At 43.1% G+C, this 23,864-nt stretch overlaps 1 protein-coding gene across 17 annotated transcripts in view; it reads left to right on the top strand.

Moving 5' to 3' along the window:
- Positions 1-23,596, top strand: part of nrcamb (neuronal cell adhesion molecule b) — a 68,484-nt gene extending 44,888 nt beyond the window's left edge. For 2 of the 17 annotated variants that reach the window (XM_031564977.2, XM_031564978.2), the window contains 30 exons: positions 770-787; positions 1,288-1,393; positions 1,868-2,064; positions 2,206-2,244; positions 2,562-2,684; positions 2,979-3,149; positions 3,821-3,877; positions 4,880-4,991; positions 5,345-5,529; positions 6,073-6,204; positions 6,642-6,785; positions 7,156-7,267; positions 8,022-8,188; positions 8,430-8,577; positions 8,986-9,110; positions 9,603-9,614; positions 10,353-10,454; positions 10,582-10,779; positions 10,953-11,023; positions 11,195-11,420; positions 11,621-11,736; positions 12,009-12,213; positions 12,602-12,724; positions 13,341-13,517; positions 15,068-15,142; positions 15,708-15,830; positions 16,407-16,562; positions 17,253-17,384; positions 17,652-17,730; positions 20,671-23,596. In XM_031564977.2, coding sequence (XP_031420837.1) covers positions 770-787; positions 1,288-1,393; positions 1,868-2,064; positions 2,206-2,244; positions 2,562-2,684; positions 2,979-3,149; positions 3,821-3,877; positions 4,880-4,991; positions 5,345-5,529; positions 6,073-6,204; positions 6,642-6,785; positions 7,156-7,267; positions 8,022-8,188; positions 8,430-8,577; positions 8,986-9,110; positions 9,603-9,614; positions 10,353-10,454; positions 10,582-10,779; positions 10,953-11,023; positions 11,195-11,420; positions 11,621-11,736; positions 12,009-12,213; positions 12,602-12,724; positions 13,341-13,517; positions 15,068-15,142; positions 15,708-15,830; positions 16,407-16,562; positions 17,253-17,384; positions 17,652-17,730; positions 20,671-20,905 — 3,866 coding nt within the window. In that variant the 3' untranslated portion in view covers positions 20,906-23,596. The remainder of the gene's footprint in view (positions 1-769; positions 788-1,287; positions 1,394-1,867; positions 2,065-2,205; positions 2,245-2,561; positions 2,685-2,978; positions 3,150-3,820; positions 3,878-4,879; positions 4,992-5,344; positions 5,530-6,072; positions 6,205-6,641; positions 6,786-7,155; positions 7,268-8,021; positions 8,189-8,429; positions 8,578-8,985; positions 9,111-9,602; positions 9,615-10,352; positions 10,455-10,581; positions 10,780-10,952; positions 11,024-11,194; positions 11,421-11,620; positions 11,737-12,008; positions 12,214-12,601; positions 12,725-13,340; positions 13,518-15,067; positions 15,143-15,707; positions 15,831-16,406; positions 16,563-17,252; positions 17,385-17,651; positions 17,731-20,670) is intronic. The other 15 variants (XM_031564985.2, XM_031564981.2, XM_031564982.2 and 12 more) reach the window with 15 other exon arrangements.
- The last annotated feature ends 268 nt before the right edge of the window (positions 23,597-23,864 follow it).

Raw genomic sequence — 23,864 nt, 5'->3', positions numbered from 1 at the left:
GTCAGTGTGTTTTTTCTCACTGGGCTCAAAGGCGGGAGGTCTTCAAAGGCTTTAACGCCGTCATTGGCATCACGTGAAAGAGAACAAGAAGCAGGCTGACTTGTTGTCAAATAGACACAGCGGTGTTCATCCTCCGACTGTAAATGCCATTTCAGAGTATATACCAGATATCTGAAGGCTGGGTCTGATGCCCGTCCCAATGTCATCCAGTTAGTGTTAGTTATCCAGCATAGTGGCACACTGAATGGTGCATTACGCAGACTTTGATGTAAACAGAAACGCTGTCCTGTCATGCATCAAGGGCAGTCTTTACAGTAGCTCACTTCACAGCACAAAAACCTCCCTCTTCCCAGCAGCCTACACATAAGAAATGTCGTCCAGGTACAAAACTAGATGTAGGGAAGTTAGTCTTAAGAAGTCATATTAGATATTATCATATTATTAGTACTGGGGATGTCCCCCCCAGATTCATAGTGACCCCGATCCGTCCCCACCACTCTCCCTACGTAAGGCGACAATCATCAGTTAATAACTCTGCACAGCTGATTAGGCGATGTTAGCGTCCCCCCCCAGTTCAAAAATCCCATCTGCACCGCTGAACCTACCCATACTCAACTCAATGTTAGTGTAAAGAATGTATTTGTATATGTTCAGACTTCTCCTGCCTTTCTCCCCATGATGGGGGATAGTTGTGGAGTTTAGGCACCGTCACTAACATGTGGTTTCCTTTATCGTGTGTATTTATATGCTGATTCTTTGGGGATTAAAGCCAAAGTTCTGGAAGGATGTAAGTCTCACCAATGCCTGCTTTGACTGTGTTTTGCCGATTGTTTGCCGTTTGAGTTTGGTTCCCTACTGTACGTTTGTTTGTTTGTTGATTTATTTATTTGTTTGCTGTTAGGTTGCTGTTGTTTGGATTTGCATGCATCTTCTCCGCTTTTGTTTAGAGTATGTTTGTTTGTTTGTCCTCATTCCTCTCGAACCAGTAAAAAAAAAAAGAAACTATGTATAAATAAGTCAATATAATTTGCTCCATTTATACGAGAGAGACCCAACGAAGTGTAACTGCGATGCATTGCACTTTTGTGTTGCTCTCTTTTTTCTTAAACTCCTGCTGAGTGAGCACAGTTTGTCATCGTCCTGCTTAAGTAGAGTTCCGAGTGCATGTGCAGAATGCTGTGCTCTGGTGTGCTGTGTTTCATAGAGTTAAGTACATCACAATCCTAAACATTGCATTCCCGTTTGAAAACAGATGACTAAAACATTTTTGCTCCGTTGACTATCCAGTACCACAACCGCCCACCATAACCCTGGAGTCACCGAAAGACTACATCGTGGACCCACGGGAGCACATCGTCATCCGCTGCGAAGCCAAAGCAAAACCCCCTCCTAGGTAGGTGATGAGAGATGACTGGGTGACAGCAGAAGCAGTGTTTGGGGAGCTCTGAGCTTAATTGGGTTTGAATTCTCTGGGAAGTCGATGCTTTGTGTAATTAGAGCACAATCATAACGAGAGCATATCGATCAGAGATGGATGAGGTCTCAGTGCAGAATACATCAGGATCTCGGTTTCCTCCGAGCATTATTTGCTTATTTGTTTTCACTGCCGATGTTGTCTCATCAAGCTCATTTAGAGGTTACACAAATAGTCATGCTGTGATATTGCACTAATTCATGATTTGTGGTTTTGTGCTGATGGAGGGAAGCTTTCAGCCCATTTGGACTGGATCGGTCCACAGAAAAATATGGTTTCCTGAACACAGCATCTCTTTATGACTCGAATACTTGATGAAGTGTAGATACTCTACATTTGTGGTTATTGATTAATTCATTTGTGGTCGCATCGCACTGCTGCTTTCACCTGCAGCTTCTCGTGGACAAGGAACGGAACGCATTTTGACATCGACAAGGACCCCAAAGTCAACATGAGGCCCAACTCGGGAACGCTGGTCGTCGACATCAGCGGCAAAGACAAAGCCGAGGCATACGAGGGCGTGTATCAGTGCACGGCCCGTAACGAACATGGGACCGCAGTTTCCAACAACATAGTCATACGCCAGCCCAGTAAGCCACCATGCAGCAGCTCCACTACACTGCCCGACAAGCACGTCTAATTTCATTTTACGCAACTCATTCAGATTGTACACCCCTGGTTGCATTATAACCTCTTAATCTTGTCTTCTCTTCATTTCTTTAAAAAACAAGTAGACTATTTATCCTCCATTAAAGCCTACTTCCTGGAAGGTAAAAGCATCATGTAGTGGAAAAGCATGTTAAACTTTCCCTGATCACTATCCACAATTTTACCTTTTTTACCAGCAGTATGAATGGGCATTAATATTTGCTTTGTTAAGCGGGTTTCGAAATGTCCAACCAAATCCAATTAAATAGCCTTTCCACCCACCAACCCATGCCTCTCTCCATTTCAGTAGGTTCCGTCCTCTGCCTACACCCATACAATTAGTTTATTTCCCTTTGCAATCCTCCTAGACGATAGTGGTAGCTGGTAGACAGTATGTATATTTCCGGTCTCACATATTAACTCTGCACTCCTCCTACAGGGTCCCCCTTGTGGTCAAAAGAGGATAATCCACCAATCATAGTGCAGGAAGGCGCATCCCTAGTGCTCAAGTGCAGACCGCCTGCTGGACTGCCCCCACCCATTGTGTTCTGGATGGATCACAGTGAGTCTTACTTGCACTACAAAAGACATTCAAACAAGCTCATCCACTGGTTACTACTTGAAGTGCAGCAGAAGATATGTTTAACAATTCTGACAGCTGGTTATTGTAGCTTCATGCTGGGCTATCATAGTGTATTAATACACCTCAATATATATACAGAGTTAGGTAATTTGTATTGATACAGTGCAACTCTCCCTTCTCTTATCCTCCCTCCCTCTTCCTCCCTCTCTCTCTCTCTCTCTCTCTCTCTCTCTCTCTCTCTCTCTCTTTCTCTCTCTCTCTAATCCTCCCCAGACTTCCTGAGGCTGCCCCTGAATCGGCGTGTGTCTCAAGGCCTGAACGGCGACCTGTACTTTTCCAACGCGGTGGTGTCGGATTCGCGCACTGACTACATCTGCTACGCCCGCTTCACCCACACGCAGACCATCCAGCAGAAGCAGCCCATCACCGTGCGGGTGGTCAACAGTATGTCCAACCCCTCATGCCCCCTCTCTCCCTAATGCATGCCACAGACTGACCGGTTGAGTGGAGCGCAGATGTTTTCCTCATTGATGATCCCAAAGGGGTCATTGTCACAGGTGTCAGGGAGGGGAGATAAGGGAAAACAAAACCATCTTCATCTACAGAAGCAGAGCCAGCACCCCTGATGAGAAGAAGAGTCAGTCAAATGCGCTAGGGTTCTTTGAAGACCCAGTCTAATGTTGTCATGTTTGTGGATGAGTTAGTGTGGAATATCCAGTGTTATGTTCTATTGTCTGTGGAAGATCCAGTCTAATGTTCTAGTGACTGTGGAAGACCTAGTCTTGCTCCAGTGATTGTGGAATATCCAGTGTTCTGTTCTGTTGTCTGTGCTTGATCCAGTCTAATGTTCTAGTGACTGTGGAAGAGCTAGTCTATTGTTCAAGTGACTGTGGAAGAGCTAGTCTTACGTTCTTTCTGCTTTTCAAAATGTCAACATTTGATCCAGGTGACATCTCTAGGCATGGCTTTTGATCATCTCCATTTTTTCCTGACAACTGATTTATCAAATCATCTTGCTTTGCCATGTTGATTTTGTCATATGATCAGTCATATTTACTTTTCAGTTATGTTCTGCCTTTCACGCTTGACTTTTATGGTATTTTGTTGTGTTACAGTGGATGCATTCAATGAGACATGGCCAGTTTTTTTGAATGAAACTGATTTTTTTGGTGGTGAGTGATGGCGCCCCCTAGTGATTACCCCCTGTTAGAATAACCGACGTAGAAGTCAACCAACTAACCCAAACCTCAGACCTCTCCCACCTTCTCTTTCACTTCAAGTGACTACTAAAGAGACATTTGATCCTTCCTGCCTTTTCCCTCTGCTAAAAAACCTCCAAGTGATGCCTTAACATACCCCAAACTAAAAACTGCCGTAGCATGATGGCATGACCCTTGGTCTCCTTCTTACATAGATACCAGAAACCCTTTCTTGAAAACCTGCATTGAACTTGTACTTGAATGTAGGTTTAAAAATAACTCTAGAAGTACATAGTGATGATATCAGTAGCTCACAAAAGAAATCCAGTAATGTGAATGGATCACCCAAGGCCCATTGTGTCTTATGGATATCTAGGAGGCATTACATGTCTACATGCAAATGCAAATAGTTACCCTGTAATGCACAAAAGCTTAGAGCTTTTAAATTATGATAGGCACAGACTTATGCCAACCTTGGTAGTTGGAGGACATAGATATTTTTAGGTTATGTTCTGTTGTCCCCGTTTTTAGGTTGAGGAGCCAAATAGTGGCCTAAATACTGTGGTTTAATCCCCCCCCCCCCCACACACACACACTACCTGCAGTCACCTCAGTCCATCCCCTTGTTCTATAAAAATCCACATGAAATCTGTTCATTTCTCATTGTTTGTATCATCCCATGGTCCCTCTTCTGTTCTCTCCTCATCATATCATCCTCATATTTCATCATTTGACACATTATTATTGATGTTACCCAGGAAGCACTTTGGCAAGCACAAGACCATATATCTCCTTTTTCCTTCCGTAATTCCTCTTGGGGTCTTCTTGTTCCCTCCTGTGAAGCCTGTGTTTTTAACTCCCTGGTTCTGTCTATTGGGACTAAGCTGACAGGTCTCTTGTAAAGGGGTGAGCTTTTGAGAGACCCCAGCCGAGTCAGTCGAGTCTAACTTGTCCTCCTGTCTTCTCCTGCCCCAGACGGTGCGACTGAGGATCGCCGGCCGTCCTTCCAGGTGCCGTCGGGCCCCACCAGCTCCAAGATGGTCCTGCGGGGCGAGGTGCTGGATATGGAGTGCATCGCTGAAGGCCTGTGAGTGCATTCAGAGCCATAAGCCAGAAGTGCCCATTACCTCTCTGTGCTAGACTGCCTCAATGCCATTAGCTAAACAACTCCCTGCGCTCTTTCTTTTTGCATGACTTTGCTCTCCCTTTCTCTCAATTTCTCTCATTCTCTCTCCATCTTTTGATCTCTATTGCTTTCTTTATCTCTCTATCACATTTTCTCTGTTTGTATCTCTTGTGTATGTCTTTTTCCCCTTTTATCGCTCCCTATCTGGGTTGTATTAAGTTGAGGATATAGGCATATTTGATTTGATTGGTTTTTGATGGGTTCTTAATGAATAAAGGTTTTTGAAAGTCAAGTCTCTCTTTCTCCTTGGACAGGCCCACTCCTGACATCACCTGGGCCAAGGTGAGCGGGGAGTTGCCCACCAAACGGTTCACCTATCACAACTTCCGCAAGAATCTGCGCATCACCGGCGTGACGGAAGCGGACGCCGGCCAGTACCGCTGCACCGCCAAGAACACGCTGGGCTCCATCCACCACGTCATCACCGTCACCGTTAAAGGTCTGTGCTGCTGACGGAGGAGCACAGGTGTCCTTCCGAATGCCTGCCAGTTCCACTCCCCTCCCCCGCTGCGCCACCTGCGCTGTGTTCCCTGCACTCACACCACTTATCGACTGCTTCCAAACAGAGCCATAATGTCCGGTGCACTGTCCAACACAGCTTTATTGATGGAAACAATAAACACCTCTCTCGCTGTCTGTTTTTCTTTTGCTCTTTCTCTCTCCCTTTGTCTTTCACTCTTTTTTATCTCTCCCTACACCTTGCTCTCTGTCTTTCTTTCTTTCCTTCTTTCTTTCTTTCTCCTTCTTTCTACCCTTCTCTCTCTACCTCTCTATCTCTTTCTTCTTTATCTCTCCCTATACCTTGCTCTCTGTCTGTCTGTTGATCTCAATAACTCTCTCTAACTGTCTCTCCCTCACTCTTTACCGTTCTCTCCTTCTTTCTTTTATTTCCTTCTTGCTTTCTTTCTCTCCTTCTTTCTACCCTCCTTTCTCAACCTCTCTATCTCTTTCTCTTCACCCCCCCTCTCTCTCCTATAAACAGCTGCTCCCTACTGGATCATGGCTCCTCAGAACCTGGTGCTGGCACCCAGAGAGAGGGGCCAGCTGATCTGCCGCGCCAGTGGCAACCCCAAGCCCACCATCGGCTGGTTCGTCAACGGCGTGCCCATCCACAGTGAGTGCCAGGAGAGCCGTCCCCCCCCCCCCCCCCGTTTGCCCTTCACTGCCCCCCAAGTGAGCTCTGGGATGACACATTAGCGGGGCTTTCAGCTCGGAGGAGGGAGATGGGGGGATGGAGAGAGAGAACTCATTAAGTGCTGAAGGGATGTGCTCGCCTTCCATCAGGCGTCACTGCACTTAGGAGGGGTGCTACCTGACTTCAAGCCAGTTTGTAAAAGCAAACCTTTTAACTCTTGTCATTAGCTTGTGTTGTGCTCATTGTGTTCCTGGAATCCTTTTCTGGGAGTCAGCACAGCGATGCTCTCATAGTGGAAGTCTCATCCGAAGGCCATGCAGTGATGCTTTTTCCAAGTGTTTTCCTTAGTGTCCTCTGGGAGTTCTGCGAGATGGAACATCCGTTACTGAGCTATACGTGCTTCTTCTGCCCCACAGATGTGCCGGACGACCCCGGCAGGGTAGTTGAGGGTGACACCATAATGTTTGAGGATGTGATGACTGGATCCAGTGCTGTGTACCAGTGCAATGCCTCAAACGAGTACGGCTATCTGCTAGCCAATGCCTTTGTCAATGTGCTGTGTAAGTAAAGACTTGCCAACCGACACGACCTTTAACATTAACACTTCAGTCACTTTATTCTACTCACTTTCTGTTACTTATGCCATCCGAGTCATGTGTATCTATTTATTTTGCAATGTACCTCAGAGGGAGTACTTTTACTTGCTCTTATTTTTTTTAGTTATTGTATTTTTGTGTTGTGATATGTTGTCCCTCGTGGCACCAACAGGAGCAGCGCTCCAAATTTAGTTTCAACTTTCAATTCAATTCAATTCAATTCAATTCATTTCAATTCAATTCAATTCAATTCAATTCAATTCAATTCAACCACACCTGCCAGCTCTTAATGGAGTAGCTCCTGATGTAATCGTTTTGTTCTGTTGTGCCTCAGCCGAGCCGCCCAGAATGCTGACCCCGCGCGACAAAGTCTATCAGGTCATCATGAATAAACCTGCCACTCTGGACTGCTCTTCCTTTGGCTCCCCCATACCCAAAATCACGTGGTGAGCTTGTGTTTGTGTGTGTCTCTTTGTATGTATGTGTGTGTGTATTTGAGTGACTGTGCGTGTGTGTGTGTGTGTCTCTTTGTATGTATATGTGTGTATTTGAGTGACTGTGTGTGTGTGTCTCTTTGTATGTATGTGTGTGTATTTGAGTGGCTGTGTGTGTGTGTGTGTGTTTGTGTGTGTCTTTGTATGTATGTGTGTGTATTTGAGTGACTGTGTGTGTGTGTGTGTGTGTGTTAGTTAGAGAGAATCAATGCGCTGTCTTTTTGTAGCTGTCTTCACTCTAATAGTCTGCAAACTGCTCCCTCATCATGGGCCTAAATCAGATGTCTTAACATAACACACTGAGCTTTCCTTAATGAAGTGCAGATTTAAGCCAAAACGTTGCACCATGTTGAGCTGTCCCTAAGAAAAGACTCTTAATTTGGGTTTAATTGCTTTCCTCTCAGCTCTCCTCTCCTCAAACAGCCCCCCCCCCCCTACTACAGTAATAAACAACCAGACCTAGCCTGGGTGATTGGCAGTTTTATTAGCATTAAGTGCTGCCCAGTTAGGCTTTAGACATCCACAGCATACCTGGCTCCTGCTGAGAGGTTTTTGGCTACCGGTCTAATTATTTAGCTGCAAATGAGGGCATTACTGGGAGGTGCAGCCCACCAGTGTTTTTTAGTGATGGTTGTTAGAGGAGGATTAGTCTTTCATGCTGTCCTCTCCTCTCCTCTCCTCTCCTCTCCTCTTCTCATTCCCACAGGTTTAAGGACAGCCATCCCACTACTCTGGAGGGTGACCCCTACGTGTTCTATGACAATGGCACACTGGTGATCCCAGTGGCTCAGGCCATGAACAGTGGAAAGTACACCTGTGTGGCGTTGAACATGCTGGGCAAATCAGACAATCAGGTCTACCTGGAGGTCAAAGGTGAGAAGAACCACCTTCTCCTTCTAGTTCTATTCACTTGTTGGTTGGTTTCACGGTTGATACACACACACACACACACACAAACGCATACTCGCCCACACATGCACACACATGCAGACACACCGTGTTCAGTCAGTCAATGAGTCAGTAATGATGTTATAAATCTAATACATAAATAAAACATATAAATAAAATTCCATACAGCTTCTGACCTCTCCTGAATGAATGTGTTCTCTGGCAGAGCCTACCCGTATTCTGAAGCAACCGGAGTATCAGAAGGTGCAGAGGAACCGGGACGTGGTGTTTGAGTGCAAGGTGAAACACGACCCCTCCCTCAACCCCACCATGATCTGGCTGAAGGATAATGGAGAGCTGCCCGACGACGAGAGGTAAGGCCAGGGCTTCCTCCACTGCTGATATACGCTGATATACCTCTCTGCCCTTATCCTCCTTTTCCCTAAGTCTATTAGACATTAAGATACAATTCATCTTTATCTCCATTGTCACGTGACCCTGAAAGTAGACAGCAATTCAGGTACAGTTACAGTCTAAAGCAATCAGTTGTTATCTCAGGATCATCGTCAACAGATTATGTTCTTTTAAGACAATATGAAAAGAAATTCTGGCTTGTTCTCCACTAGTCCTCTGTATCTTAGGGTGGTACATCGAGGGCATGTGGTTATAACGGTAACGCAAATAAGAATGAAAATAAATATGTATAAACAAACAAATGTGAATCCATAGTTGTAACAGTCGAGTAGCGAAACACTCTGATGGGTGCCCTGTTTTGCTGTCAGGTTTATTGTCGACTCTGACAGTCTGACCATCACCGAGGTGACAGAGAGTGATGCAGGGACTTACACCTGTATCATGAACACCACCCTGGACCAGGACTCGGCAAGCGCTAACCTCATGGTTGTCGGTATGTCTCTCCAGCCAATTATCTGTCTTTCTGTCTGTCTGTCTGTCTGTCTGTCTGTCTGTCTGTCTGTCTGTCTGTATGCCTCTCCAGCCAGTTATCTGTCTGTCTGTCTGTCTGTCTGTCTGTCTGTCTGTCTGTCTGTCTGTCTGTATATCTGTCTGTCTGTCTGTCTGTCTGTCTGTCTGTCTGTATCAGTCAACCACATGACTCAGCCTTAAGCTATAGTCAAGTCCCTCTGTGGTGTGTTTTGACTCAGCTGCAGTGTGCTCTGTTTCTCTCAGCTGCAGTGGTGTCTTAACTCGTGTTGAATGTGTGCTCTCTGTGCCGGAGAGCGGCTCAAGGCTCACTTTATGAAGAGTTTAAATGATCACAATGATTCAACTCTGTTCTTTCAGAGAGGAAAGCCCAGCTGTGCTATTGCAGTACTGTCACACGTTGCTAAGTCTATTTGCTAATCAACTCTCTTTCTTCTCCTTCTGGCTTCTCCAACAGAGGTTGTCAATGGTAAAATAAAAAAAGTGATGCATTGATATTCATCAACGTGCTTTGCCCTGTGCATTTGTCTTTTTATTTCAGTTATCAAGCATGCTCTGCCTTGACTGTAATGTCATTCGCATGAGAGAGAGAGAGTCTGCACCCTAATGAAAGAGGCTGATATAATTGTATGAGTTGTTATATTGTACATTTTTTGTATGTTTATTTTCAGTTGAAGCCCTTTGAGGAGTAGCTATTTTTTACACAGCAGTGTATTAGAATGGCTGTATTGCTTTGAGTTGTTAGTGCATATTTTATTGAACAGCAGGGGCTTTTCAAGTGCGACTTTCTCATTAAATTAATTTATTTGACATGCATGTTGCTGGCTCAAAGTGAAGGAATGGCTGAGTGTACATGTGAATGTCTTAATGGCTACATATATTTTTCTTTTTAGCCAATTCAGTTCATTTCATTATTGTGTGTGCAAATACGGTCTGAAGAGCTTGCTTCTGGTGCTTGATTTGTGCATGTCAGCCAGTGATCATGCCTGTAAAGAACAATTTTGCAGAAATACTCAGAATCTCAGTGTGCAAAGTATGCTCTGCCGTCTGTAACTTGATGTGATGGTTGATTTTGGCACATTGCACTGCATGACCATTGGAAGTGAACCACTCATCAGTGTTGCCGTGTTAGTGGTGGAGATGTTTTGTGTTTGGGTTTCCATTGCTCATACCTGACTCGTTACCTGCTGATACCTGATCATTTCAGAGCAACCCGACCCACCCATTGACCTGGAACTGACTGACCAGAAGCCGAGGAGTGTGCAGCTCACCTGGACCCCAGGGAATGACCACAACAGTCCCATTAAGAGTGAGCGTGCCAACAGCAGAGGCCTTTCATTTTGCATTTGCAAGTAAATATATGTGTTATATACATATGAACCACATTCATTCTAACTGCTCTCTCTCTCTCTCTCTCTCTCTCTTTTCCTTCCCAGGTTTCCTTATTCAGTATGAGGATTCGCTCCATGACCGTGGTAACTGGCACAACATGACAGAGGTCCCTGGCACAAAGATCACAGCCCACCTCAAGCTGTCTCCCTTTGTCCACTACACATTTAGGGTGCTGGCTCTAAATGAGGTCGGCTATAGCCATCCTAGTCTGCCCTCCCAACAGTACAGAACCAAGGCAGCAGGTAAGGCACATATAAAACACCAGTCAGATGACCTTCCCCATCAAACTAGTGTATTTTCATAAATGGAGCATTTACAACATAAAAGAGAGAAATGTACCAGTCATGATCATGGCTCTGACAGGATGTGTTTTAGAAACCTGTAGAGATGAACACGGTTTCCTGGTTTATTTTAGTACCGGATGAAAACCCCATTGGAGTTCAAGGCATTGGAACTCAACCTGACAACTTGGTTATATACTGGAAGGTATGTAAGGCAACAATTCAGTTTTTAACACTTTGTTTTAACACCTCAGTCCACAAATACTATAGTTTGTGCTGTAGTATGTAAGTATGCACTGTTTTTAAGAGTATTTTAAGTGCAGGGGCTTCACAAAGGCCAATTGACATTTACTGAATTCAACCATCCCTTCCTTAGCCCTTGACAGGCCTGCAGTCCAATGGCCCCGGTCTTCAGTATATAGTCTTCTGGAAGCAGAGGGGCGTGGACGAAAATTGGAAATCTGTGAAAATAGCCAACGTCTCCAACTTTACAGTTGGGGGGACACCAACCTTCGCGCCGTATGACGTGAAAGTGCGGTCTGTGAATGAACACGGTGTTGGGCCCGAGCCCTCAGCTGTCATCGGTTACTCCGGGGAGGACTGTGAGTGATGTGTTTGTTTCATCCAGACATCTGACAAATTATGCATTATATTAAGATTTCTACCATAAGAAATGAACAGGTTGGACCGTCATTGTTACTGAAACCATTAAAAAGAGAAACAGGCTAGGTTAAAAACTCAACTTTTTGTGTGACCCCTGACAATGATGGTGGTAGTGACCTTGACAATGACCTCTCCACAGTGCCAATGGCAGCCCCTGACAACGTCCAGGTCCATGTGATTAACAGCACCTTGGCAAATGTCCACTGGGAGCCTGTGTTCTACCAATCAGTCCGGGGACACCTCAAAGGCTACAAGGTAACACTCACCAACTAGTGAGCAGAGTAGAGACAATGACCTATTCCACAAACGTACTGGGATGTTTGCATCCATAATGACAAATGTATGTAAAAATTTAAAAAAATTATATTCTGTCGAGTCGTTCATGACTTTGGTAAAGGAAATGTATACGGTTGAGCAGTTGTTAAGTCGGTGTTGTGCTGTGTTGCAGGTGTACTACCAACGGAAGGGGAGTCAGTTAATGTGTACAGTTGAGTTGAGTGTTAAGTCGGTGTTGTGCTGTGTTGCAGGTGTACTACTCACGGCAGGGGAGTCTGCACCATCACAATCCACACCACGCAGAGCAGCAGGTCATCACCTTCAACGGCAACAGGACGCACGGCAAGCTGCCAGGCCTGCACCCTTTCAGCCGCTACACCCTCAACGTCAGGGTGTTCAACGGCCGAGGGGAGGGGCCTGCCTGCAGCAACGTGGAGTTTGAGACTCCAGAGGGAGGTAGGCCTTCAGCTGAAAACAGAGCAGCATGCTGCAGTGAAGAAGAACCACTGTGTCGTTTGTTTGCACACTCTTATTGTCGTACGTTTTCGTAATACTTTATTGGTACATGTGCGATTCTCCAATGATAGTCAGAAAGCTGACTCATCAGTTCATATTCACAGAATTTTAGCAGACAATTAAACAGTCAGCTAAGCATAAATCTCATCGATGTGCTGTATCAACTGACAGCTGTGATGTGAGTATTGTATTGCAGACTGTAACTCGACTTTAACTCAATGTAATGATTATTTGTGTTCATGGTGTGTAGACACAATAGCAGTGTGTTGACTGGTAACTATGGCCAATCAAATTGAAATCAGATTTGCTGTTTTCATCTGCCTCTCAGTGCCAGGGAAACCATCGTTCCTGAACGTTGTGAACCTGAGCCTGGACTCCCTCACCTTGGAGTGGGGCCCTCCTCATGACCGCAATGGACGTTTGACCGGTTACACTCTGAAATACCAGCCAGGTGAGAGACCTGTGGCCTATCGTCAGATTATGATCCTCACAATAGGATTAAAATCAGGGATGAGGATTTGACAAAGATTAATGAAAGTCATGGGATTGTCAGTGATGGGTGAACACTTGGTCAAGGTGCTGATGTTTTAACCTTTCAGCGGGTGGTTGTAGTTGAAATGAGTTGTTACTTCGCTGTTTGGTGAGATTATTTGTTAGAATTGGTCTGTGTTGTACATTCTAATACAGCATTGCCCGTGTATAATCTCATATATATGTATATATTTGTCATGAAACATATTTGTCCTGTCTGTGTGTAAACAGTAGATATCTTTGTAGTGACTGTTAAACATCACATCTGGCTTGTGAGATCTCTGAACGATCTTTAGTTGCAGTATATTTACTGTATGTTTTACTAGATGATAATAGTCTTGTTGGGACAATTGAGCAATTTTGAAGGAGCACTTTGCCCTTTTCTTTGTATCTCACCAAAATGTCCCATGCGTTACTGCTTCCACATAGTCTGCACACAGAAGGTCATTTTAAACTGCCAGGTCACTCATATAGGTAACTTGTTATCAAACTCACCCCGACCCCCTCTCCTTACCAATCACGTTCCACCCCTCCAGTCAATAACAGCAATGATCTGGGCCCATTGGAAGAGCTCACGGTGGCAGCCAATGAGACAAGGGTCACACTGCTCAACCTCAAGTACAGCACACGCTACAAGTTTTATTTCAATGCCAAAACTCTAAAGGGATCTGGCCCCACCATTACTGAGGAGGCCTCCACAGTCATCGATGAAGGTAAGTCTAGTATGCTTAATAGTTAATAGTAGTCACTGTTACAATGTTTGAGGTATTTTCACCTATCAATGTAACACGCTGGTTTCTTCTACAATAACTGCGATCACTGTAGTATCCCTATATGTGATTGAGCCTGATTGAGCCTGTCATCCCCCCCCACACACACACACCCCGTGAGGAGTTCTAGAGCCCTTTTGGAATCCCTTTATGACAGAAATTCCCAACCTTTTTTCAGTCCCCACTTATAAGGCAGAAATGAAGATTTTTTCAATTTCCTGTTTCAGGTGCTTGGTATAGTAAGATATGTTAAGCTGTCTGGTGTCACTTTGGTACCACAGAAATGCCATTGATCACTTAAATGTAAAAGCATGTATGGTAGTCTCAAGTCAGCCTTTACGCGGGTGTCATGTTGTACATGTTGCCCAGGGCTCTTAGATATAATGCTGTGTATAAAACACTGCCTGTCTGTATGGTGTTATCAGGACGATATCTGATCAGTGGACATGTTCATAGTGTAGTGGTTCTTCTTGCTACTGTGCCACGGTGGGCCTTCTTCAGATTCTCCCAGGCACTGGCCAAATTAATGATTAGCCCCATACATGAATGTGTACATCAAGTTATCAAGATGTGTACGGTAATAATGAGCTATGTCTACGAAACACACTGTAGAGGCCATGTCTTTTTTGTTAATCACATTCTATTAATTATTTATGTAATATGCCCCGCCATGGTAATACATCTATTCAGGTTTCATAGACAAACGCAAAATGATTTTGACAGCTGTTAGTTTATGCCACCAAACATGGGACTAATTACTCTTGAGTGAAGGGGCCCAGTAGATTTGACTGTTTGAACACGTATCCTTTTCCATTACAAAGTCATGCAGCAGTCGTATTAGGACTGAATTGATTTTATGCACCTCGCTCCACATTTGACACCTTTCTCTACCTGTGCCTCTGCGCTCACACTGTCCAGTCCTATTGACAATCCCTCTCCATGTCCCTCTCCGTCCCTCTGACAGTTGCCCTGAGACAGCCTACAGTAATTGTGGGCGAAGGTAACAGAGAACAATCATATAAGACTGCATGCTGTTCACCTGGCTTTATGCAGCTCCAAAGACTAGTCCCCTCCGTATTGGAGGTTAAGTTCTTTATTGGAAAGGTTTATTAGTCTAAAGAAAAGGTAGCTCAGGTGCATGTATGCGTGTAATTGTCGCTACACAGCTTAAAACTATCGCTTTAAAACCAATTCCCAGAATGCAGTTTTCAAAGGCAAGGCCAGGTGGAATGACCTCTCAGCTTTGCTTTTCTTGCATTTTCCTGAGCACAACCTCATAATGCAATCTCTCTCTTTCCCGTACAATGCTGCCTCTCCTCTCTTTCTGTCTGTCTCCTTGAAGGCCTTTATCCACCCTCTCCCACTCCTGCCTCCCATTCACCGTGCGGCTGGCTTGGCATGCCAAAGACCTTTCCTCCAGGGTCTAGTAGGCTGGAGCTCTTGCTGTGTCTGTCCTGTGTGGTGTCTCTTATGCTTCTCCGTGTTTTTTCCAGGGCACCCAGAACCCCCACCACACCCACACCCACTCTCCCCAACCTCACAGTCTGACCGACACCCCCTCCACAAGGGTACTGCTGCTTTAGAAACCTATCTCACCTCACCTGGCCTCTCTGGGGCCTTTTAACCATGTCTTACCATCCTCTCTTACCTAGTTTGTAGAACTTACTGTAGAGAATGACACAAGGAATCATGACTGGCTATATTTGATGTTGAGTTTATATGATCAACTTTATGCTAATGAAGACATGGTCTCTCTGGTACTGACAAATGATACATGACATCACTTCGACTGTACATTTAAAGGATATACTGCATATATATATATCCTACCTACTGGTATGTTCGGTTTGATCAGTCATATGTTTAAGTAAATGTATAATATTTTCAAGTCATTGATATGGTTTAGTGTCTTTTAACAATATCCAGTATTTTGCAGGCGTGTGTCATATTAATTCATTGCACCCTTAAATCAATGCATTGCACTGTTACTAGGTGAATATGGGTCAGAGGTGTAGCGAATAGACATTTGGCCCTCTGTATTTAGGTACTAATAAGCACAGGGCTCTTGCATTGTCATGTGAGTTTGTGACTGAGCTCTGAGCCTCACTGTTGTCCTCTTTCCTGTGTGCTCAGCGCATCCAATTGTTCCAGCTTTCGAGAACGCTAGCTTTGCCCTGAGAGAGGACGGAGTGCTTGTCAGTTGGGAGTACTTGGGACCTGAAAACAAAGTTTATGTCGAATATATTGTAGAAAACAGTAAGATGTACTTCTGTTGTTTTACAATAAACGTAATATATATAGGTGCCAAGAGACCCTCTGCCAGTATTTGGATTTCAATTTGAAGTACTGCCGATTACTTGGCTTGTATTTCCCTAGTCCTAATAAGGTCCTTGTTATGTAATATTATTTGGACCATTTGGATTCTGCCTATAAGATATCTTTATGGTCTCTGACACCTATATTTGAGAGATAGTATGTTATTAAGTTGCATGTTTTAGTCAAGTTGAATCAAGCATTGAAGTTGATGCCATTTAATCCATTAAACATATTTTTAGGATACCATTGATTCATAATTTAATGGACTGTATCATACTAATTTAAGTTCCATTTTTACCTCATTTTATGTAGTCTAGTCAAATCCCAGTAGGTGAAATTTAGTTGATTTTTTTATAGCATCATATTTAATGATAGCATTAAGCCTTACCATTTTAGATCAGGAGCTTCATAGAATACAGTTAGTTTTGCATGAAACTGGCCTATAATCCATTTAGACTTCATAAGATATCCACCACATCTGGTGTCCTTTGCGATGAACTTCCATTTACCCCTCAGGTAATGAAGAGTGGAAAAAGGAGAAGGTAAATAACTCGCAGTCCCATACGCTAAAGAGGCTAAAGGAGGGCCTGGCGTACAAAGTTCGCGTGGTTGCTAAAGACCACTCTGATCAAATGGTCCACAGTTCGGAGGAGCTTTTCGTAACCGTTCCAGGTGAGGCTGGCGCTCAGCCCAGGCCCTGCGGCCTTGAGAAAAAAACGTCCATTTGTGAATAGTAGCATTAGCATTAGCCTTGCCTGAGTTGTACCTGGCTGTATGTCTGTGTGAGTGAGCGTGTCACTGTTTCCCGCATGGGATTTCACCCTGTCTGGTCAGGACATTTGTGTGGAGACCTGTTGGATGTTTGGTAGTGTCCTAGACCTATGTGTTGCATGATATTTTGATGCCTGCATTGAACAGTTTGATGGCTAGGTAGTAATGCACCGTGGTCAGTCCAACTCATTCCCGTAGAGGAGAACAAAGGTTTTCTTTTTGTCCTACTCCTCATTGCTTTTGTTTGTTTGTGTTTAAGGCTGAATGAGTGTTTGGAAATGTATATAGAATACATGGATGTTGTTGGTTGACAATATATGTACCTCTACTGATTCATTATTTCATGTTTTCCAAAGTGTCATGAATAGATAGGCTACCATTGTCTTGAACAATAGCACCATTATTGTATACATCAAGAATCTACTCTACTGCTATAAAAAGTAATAGTAATAGTAATATTAATAGTAACATTCAATTAATCTTATTACCTGTGATGTAGTATTGTCTAATGCCACAGATGCACTTTAAAGACATGCATTGTACTCAGAGGACTTTGACCTGGCACTAACAGTCTCCCCTTCCCCTCCATAGCCATGACCAGTAGGCAGGTGGACATTGCTACACAGGGCTGGTTCATCGGCCTCATGTGTGCCATTGCCCTCCTCATCCTCGTCCTCCTCATTGTCTGCTTCATCAAGAGAAACAAGGGAGGCAAATACCCAGGTAGGTGACTAATCATCTGTGTTTAGAGTGCCTGAGGGACTTTCCATGTTTTTTTTGGTAGCTGTGTCTAATTCATTAGACTTCCTAAAGGTTCTTGTAGGCTAGGCTATAGGACTTTTTATGTCAAGCATTTTGCTGCATGCTGAACTGTGGTTGTCATTTGGTTCCTCCTTGGCAGTGGCTAATTCATTGATTATGGGAATTTCTGGGTCCGTTTTTTGTTGCCTCATATTGAATTGTGGTTCTCCTTTGGTTCTCGTTTGCCAGTAAAAGAGAAAGAAGATGCACACGCTGACCCAGAAATCCAGCCCATGAAAGATGAGGACTGTACTTTCGGAGAGTACAGGTGAGAGATCTGACTGTTGCCATGGAGCCTACGGGTGCCATTTTGTCCACACACACACACCCCTCCCATATCTCCCCCTTGTCCCCCTCTACCACCAAACTCCCAACTCCCCAGCAGGACTGGAAGGTATGTAGAGCAAACCAACATCATGATCAAGACACAGGACATCATCTGGAGGAAGATCTCCAAGAACAACTGGTGTTCAAGCACAAATGTATTTTTTAATTTTTAATTTTTCTTAATCTGGTGTATAGTTGGGTTGTCATGTATGTGTAATGAATTACATGCTTTGAAATGTATAGCTGTATTTGCTCCATCGTTAGGACATTCATTCTAGATTCAGGATAATGTTTTTCAGGTATTTTGACAGATTTACATAAGAATTAACACACCTTTATAAGGCTGATGAGTTACAGAACTATTATGAGTAACTAAGTTGTACTGTATCATCCATCAGAGCATCAGCTTTGCAAATTTATAAATGCATTATGGCATATTATGTATACAGTGAGAATTCTCCCACATTTATGATATGAAAAGCAACGTTGCTGTGATGCTTGCTATTAATTAAGGCCTGGTTTCTCAGTCGCACGTAAGTAAGACAATATAATTGAGCACTTTATTTTGTAAAGCGTTTTTGAATATTCTTTTTTACTTGCCATTTTTTATTTGAATGATGATTGCATTTTTTTAAGTTGTTTTGTATTTTTATTACTTATATTTTTATTGCTACATAGATTTAATCTATTGACTGTCCTTACAATTCCATGCTGTGGCATATAGAAATATATATATATATAATGTTCTGTACTATGCATGGCTAACATACGTGATATATTACTTGGTATAGGTACGTAAATGTCTGAAATCTGACAACAAAATGTATATGTGACCATGTATGAAAATAATAGTAAACTCACAGGAAGGGTCACTATCAAGTGGCAGTACAGGATTTTAGTGTGTCAACTAATGAGTCTTGGGATAAGGCTCTATATATTATATACACTATGTTGCTTTTGCAATGCAATTTTCATGAAAAAATCTCCATTCACTGTGTAATCTCAAAAAGGTAGGGCAATCCACAGTGTCCTAAGTAAAGACTTAAATGAGCTAATCTGCATCAGCCAGTAGCTAGTTTGTTTAGCTTCATGTAGGGATGTAGGTGGTACAATGATAACAAGTACATATTTTATATTTACAAGGGTTTAAAGGGATTATTTATGGATGATTTGTGACCTTGTCTTTGTGCTGGTTTTCCCTTGAGGAAAATATTGACGCATCACCTCAACAAGTCAAGTGGATGCTAGCTTTGCTGATTTTAATTAATTGGGTTAATATTTCAATGACGATGCTGAGAGGTCTAATATAATCAAAGACATACACAATTACATTAGTGTGAAATGGGGTTCATAGATAAGACTGCTCCTTTGACACACGCTATGGCATGCTTCACTCTCTCTCTTTCTCTCTCTCTTTCACTCACTCACTCTCTCCCTCTCTCATTCTCTCTCTCTCTCTCACCAACTCTCTTTCTTTCTCTCTCTCTCTCTCTCTCTGTCTCTCTCCTTGCCCTCTGCGAAATCCTTGTTTACGGGCCAATGCATTTGTTTCTGTTGAGGTGAGATTAGCTGTTCTGCTCAAATGATTGGATGACAGATACATTTCATCAACTCTGTGCCTCCTAGTCGCCCGCCCCCCCCAGCCATATCCAGCCACAGTCAGCTGAGACTCCAGAACAAGAGATTTTTTGTTTGTTTTTTTACCCCTCCCTTACCCATTTTATTTGTTACCCTTCCTTTCTGCGTGTACAGGGAATGTAGGGAACCCCCCCGAAGGTAAGGAGGGCAATGCAGGACCGGCATGTGTAGGAAGATTTTATGTAGATTGTTGTTGGATGCCACTGGGAGAAAACATTTCTGTGTGTTTGCCATCTTTGGAGTGCACTTTACATAAGCTTCCCATCATGAAACGAGTCACACACTTGAGATGATACCTACTCTGGCTGTTAAAAGGGCTCTGTCAGCACCAGTGACAAATGATATCTCCGCGCTTTCACCGTCTGCTCTTAAATCTTTGCATTCCAACTGTGTTTCGCTGCTGAGATGCTGATATCATTTGCTCAGGTCTAGCAGTGTCATGAATGGCCCTTTGATTTACATACAAGTGTCCTGAACGCTTTATGATGGAAGTGAAATATCAGTATTGAACTCATTGTAGTTATCTGTCACATATTTTTGTTTTGATTTTGACAAACTGCTTTTTGTTACACTTTTTGTATCTGTTTCATTTCTTTGGTTTTGTGTGTTCTGTTTGAGCTCTTTAATCAATGCTTTATGGCACAGATGTTTTTAATCATTGCTTTAGTGATACATGGCATTTGACCGTGACTTTATGCTCTGGTCAATGCAATGTAATAAGGAGAGCACTAACTCTGATAATCATGCATTTTTGGATGTATGTATTTTACATGTAGCCAGACTTAAAAAAAAATCAGAGTGATAATGTGGCAGGAAAATTCATTAGTTATCATAGTTATTAAGATACCAAAACACCCTCAAGCAGTTTTTCGAGTAATTGATTTGGAGCATCAAAATGTGTAGTGTGTATGTGTCGTCTTTAGGCAACACTTGGTATCATCATCTAATTGCATGAAACGCTCATTTTGCCCATGTTTGTGCCTAAAACAAAAGTGAATATACTTCTTATGTTCACTTATATGTTGTCAAACAGCACATCTTTAAATTGAGAGAAACAAGGTGAACGATAAAGACCTTTATTCTGAGTTCGGTCCTATCATGCAACATTCACATTCTTCTCAGCTCTAGCACTTATGCATGCTCTCTGCATCAATGCTCCAGCTGAACAACAAGAGCCTGAACTAAACTCCATGTGACATGTCTTCATTCCACCTGTAACCACCTGCATGTTATTTTCTCCTAGTGACAATGATGACCATAAACCATTAAAAGGGAGCCGCACCCCGTCCAATGGCACGGTAAAGAGAGACGACAGTGACGACAGTTTAGTTGACTACGGGGATGGCGGCGACGGACAGTTCAACGAGGACGGCTCGTTTATTGGGCAGTATAGCGGAAAGAAGGAACGGGACACAGCCGAGTGCATTGAGAGCTCTGAAGCACCGTCCCCTGTTAATGCCATGAATTCTTTTGTGTAACGCGAACCCGAAACGGGGAAGCGTGCCACAACAAATGTTCCGACAAGCTGACTGATCGCGCTGTGGACAGACCCTCTATTGCGTGCACATTCTAATAGACACTCAAGCAGATGGAGGACAGTCAAAGAGACAAGAACATTTGCAAGGACACAGGCGAGGGGTGGGGGTGGGGGTGGGGGGTTGGTGCAGAAAGGAAGGAGGAGAGAGATGGATGTATTGTAGGTTATTAAATGGACAAGCAGACCACAGGCTTTCGAGAGTCTTACATATTGTATAATTAACTTTAATTTTGTTCAGTTTTCAGCTAGTGTTGGCTAACATCTGACCATCTTCTGCTCATCATTTCCACTGAATGTTAGTGGCATTAGCACAATTCAAACATGCAAAATTAAACAGACCAGTGACCTTAAGTGGTTGTTTTGCAGGCCTACTTACAGTGCATCCTCTACAACATGGAATGCCTTCAGGTTCTACATAGATATTACTGTATATGAAAGGCAGAGGTTTAGTAATGTACATTATTGTGAGAAAACTGAAGTTATTATCTCGTCTTTTTTTGTGAGATGGCAGATGTTTATATACAGGTGCCACAAATAGGTATATTATTGGACACTGGGGGTGTAGGAAAGAGTGTACATTTAAGTGCAGTGAACCCTGATAAAAAGACTGAAGAGACCCTTGGGTTAAAAAAAGCCTAATTTTCACCTCCACCTTGGTTATATTTCACTCCTGAGAAGTTCACATTGCTGCTGCACGTTCAGCCAAGGAGGCACTAACCCTTGCATGACCCCACTCTCAGAGCCCCATCTTCATGACCTTGACCTGCATGTGACCTTATGTGGTTCCCATGGCAACAAGAGTGGCCCACAGCAGACAGATGAGGGGGATTGTGGAAGGACCAGTCTCAGTCTGTCGTGACGGTATCCCTTCAGTGTGAGGGACCCAAGGAGTGCAGTGTGGCCTTCAGCATATAGTGCCTTTGTAGAGAGCTCTGCTTCTAGATTCCTTTCCAATAAGCTTCAGCTGCTGGGCTCAGTACCAGTTTCTCATGGACATAGCTTTGGCATTGTATGGTTGATACAGGCTGGCTGTGACTGCATATTCTAATCTGTAATACTAAAGAAATTTAGGTGACGATAAGGTGCCTCTATTGAATACTATGACTATTGGCACATGCATTTTTAATGGTTCTGTCCACCCTTTTTGGTGTCTAAATATCTGGTTTGTGTGTGTGTGTGTGTGTGTGCGCGCGTGTGTGGGGGTGTGTGAATAAGTGTGTAGGTGAGAGCAAGTAAGACAAATGCGGTGAAGGAGAGATATGTCTGTGTTTACATTTGGTTTCATACAATACTTTTTTCAAATGTAGAATTCCTTGTCCATTTCTTACATCAACATCAACGACCTTGCTTGGGGAATGGAATTGACTTTTGTGATTTGGTTTTTCATAACTTGCATCAAGTTTTAAGTTTGAGTTCGGCTGTATGCATTTTATATGTAGATATGTTATTGTTTTGTAAATATTTGGACTTGTTTGGGCTTAAGAAACAGACAGGAAAGCCTAACAAGGCACCAATGAAAGATGCAGATGGTATGACCTGTTGATGGTGTTGTGTTCAATATTATCTTCTTTTTTTCTGAGCATCGTGTATTGCAATACGCATAGTGGGTGGTTTCTCAACACCCTTTCAAAGTGGTTTCCAAGATTTCTCAGCTATGACAGTATTTCTTTTTTTCATACAGCTCCTCTATATGTATGTATGCTAAAATAATAAAATTCTGGTAATTTGCCACAGTCATGTGCGGTATGGGGCTTGGGTTAATAGTTGTACAGGCTCCAAAGCAGACTGCTTCATGGAAACAGGTCTCATGGCAGAGGAACTGTGGATATGTCGGGAGTGAACTTGTTTCCTTTTTCCCAGGGTGAATTGCAAGCATGTAATTGGTGTTAAAGGTGAATGCCAGTGATTTTCTTTTTATTTGACATTTTATTTGCTCATTCAGAAGTAAATAAATACACTAAGAGCATTTCAGAATAAACGGGGCCATTCTAGAGGAGGCCAAGTGTGTAAATGATGGCAGTAGAGTAACAAATGGGTTTATACTCTCTAAACATCACTACAAGCACCATTACATGAGGCTTTTGCAGGAAATGGAACTGCTGATGTGCTAACTATTTCAACAAGTGACAAATGGGACTGAAGCACCTTTTATTTGTTGTTATTGTGTCCCTGCTCTGTAAAGGTAGTCTTTACAGAAAAGCAAGCAATACCAGCGGAAAAACCCGTAGCCTCTAGAATGGTCCAATTTATTCTGAATATTTTTTCTGAAACCTTCTCAAAACATCTGTGTATTTCTTGCTGAGCAACAAATCGTGTAACTTTGACCTATATCAGGCATTTTCCTTTTATGAGTCCCTTTGCAAGGCCGCAGCCCTGACTACCACCATGTTCCACAAAGTGCCAGTGAGGCTTACTGCCATAGCGTTTCTTCCTGGATGCCCTGTGGATTGCTTAATGTGTATTGGATTTTGTATTCACACTGATGACACCATGTTATTTTCTGGAGTTTACTAACAGTTTTATTTTATGTGTTCTTTTTATTTAAGTTCCTCCATATGAGAGTTTGAGAATGAAATTTGAGAAATTCTAAATACTGTATAATATTGAATGAATAAATATAATTATCTGTAAACTCTACTGTATGTGTTGTTTATGTCAAACTTTTACTTCACAATATAGTCAAAGGAATGTATGACCAGATAAAGTGGATGTTTCGACCCTTACAATGACTAAATTATAGGTTTAGTTAACATCACCACAACAGCCCTCAATACTCCAACTCACAAGTAAAACCATGGGTATTACATCGATTTTACACGTCTCATGATTCATGTCTTCCTGGCCTGCAGTAGAAAATCCATCCCATAATATAGCTGCTGTTTGCATTGTGCTGGCTGGCC

The sequence above is a fragment of the Clupea harengus genome, chromosome 3, assembly GCF_900700415.2.
Source record: "Clupea harengus chromosome 3, Ch_v2.0.2, whole genome shotgun sequence".
In the NCBI taxonomy this organism is placed as follows: Eukaryota; Metazoa; Chordata; class Actinopteri; order Clupeiformes; family Clupeidae; genus Clupea; species Clupea harengus.
This window is presented reverse-complemented; position numbering and strand designations above follow the sequence as displayed.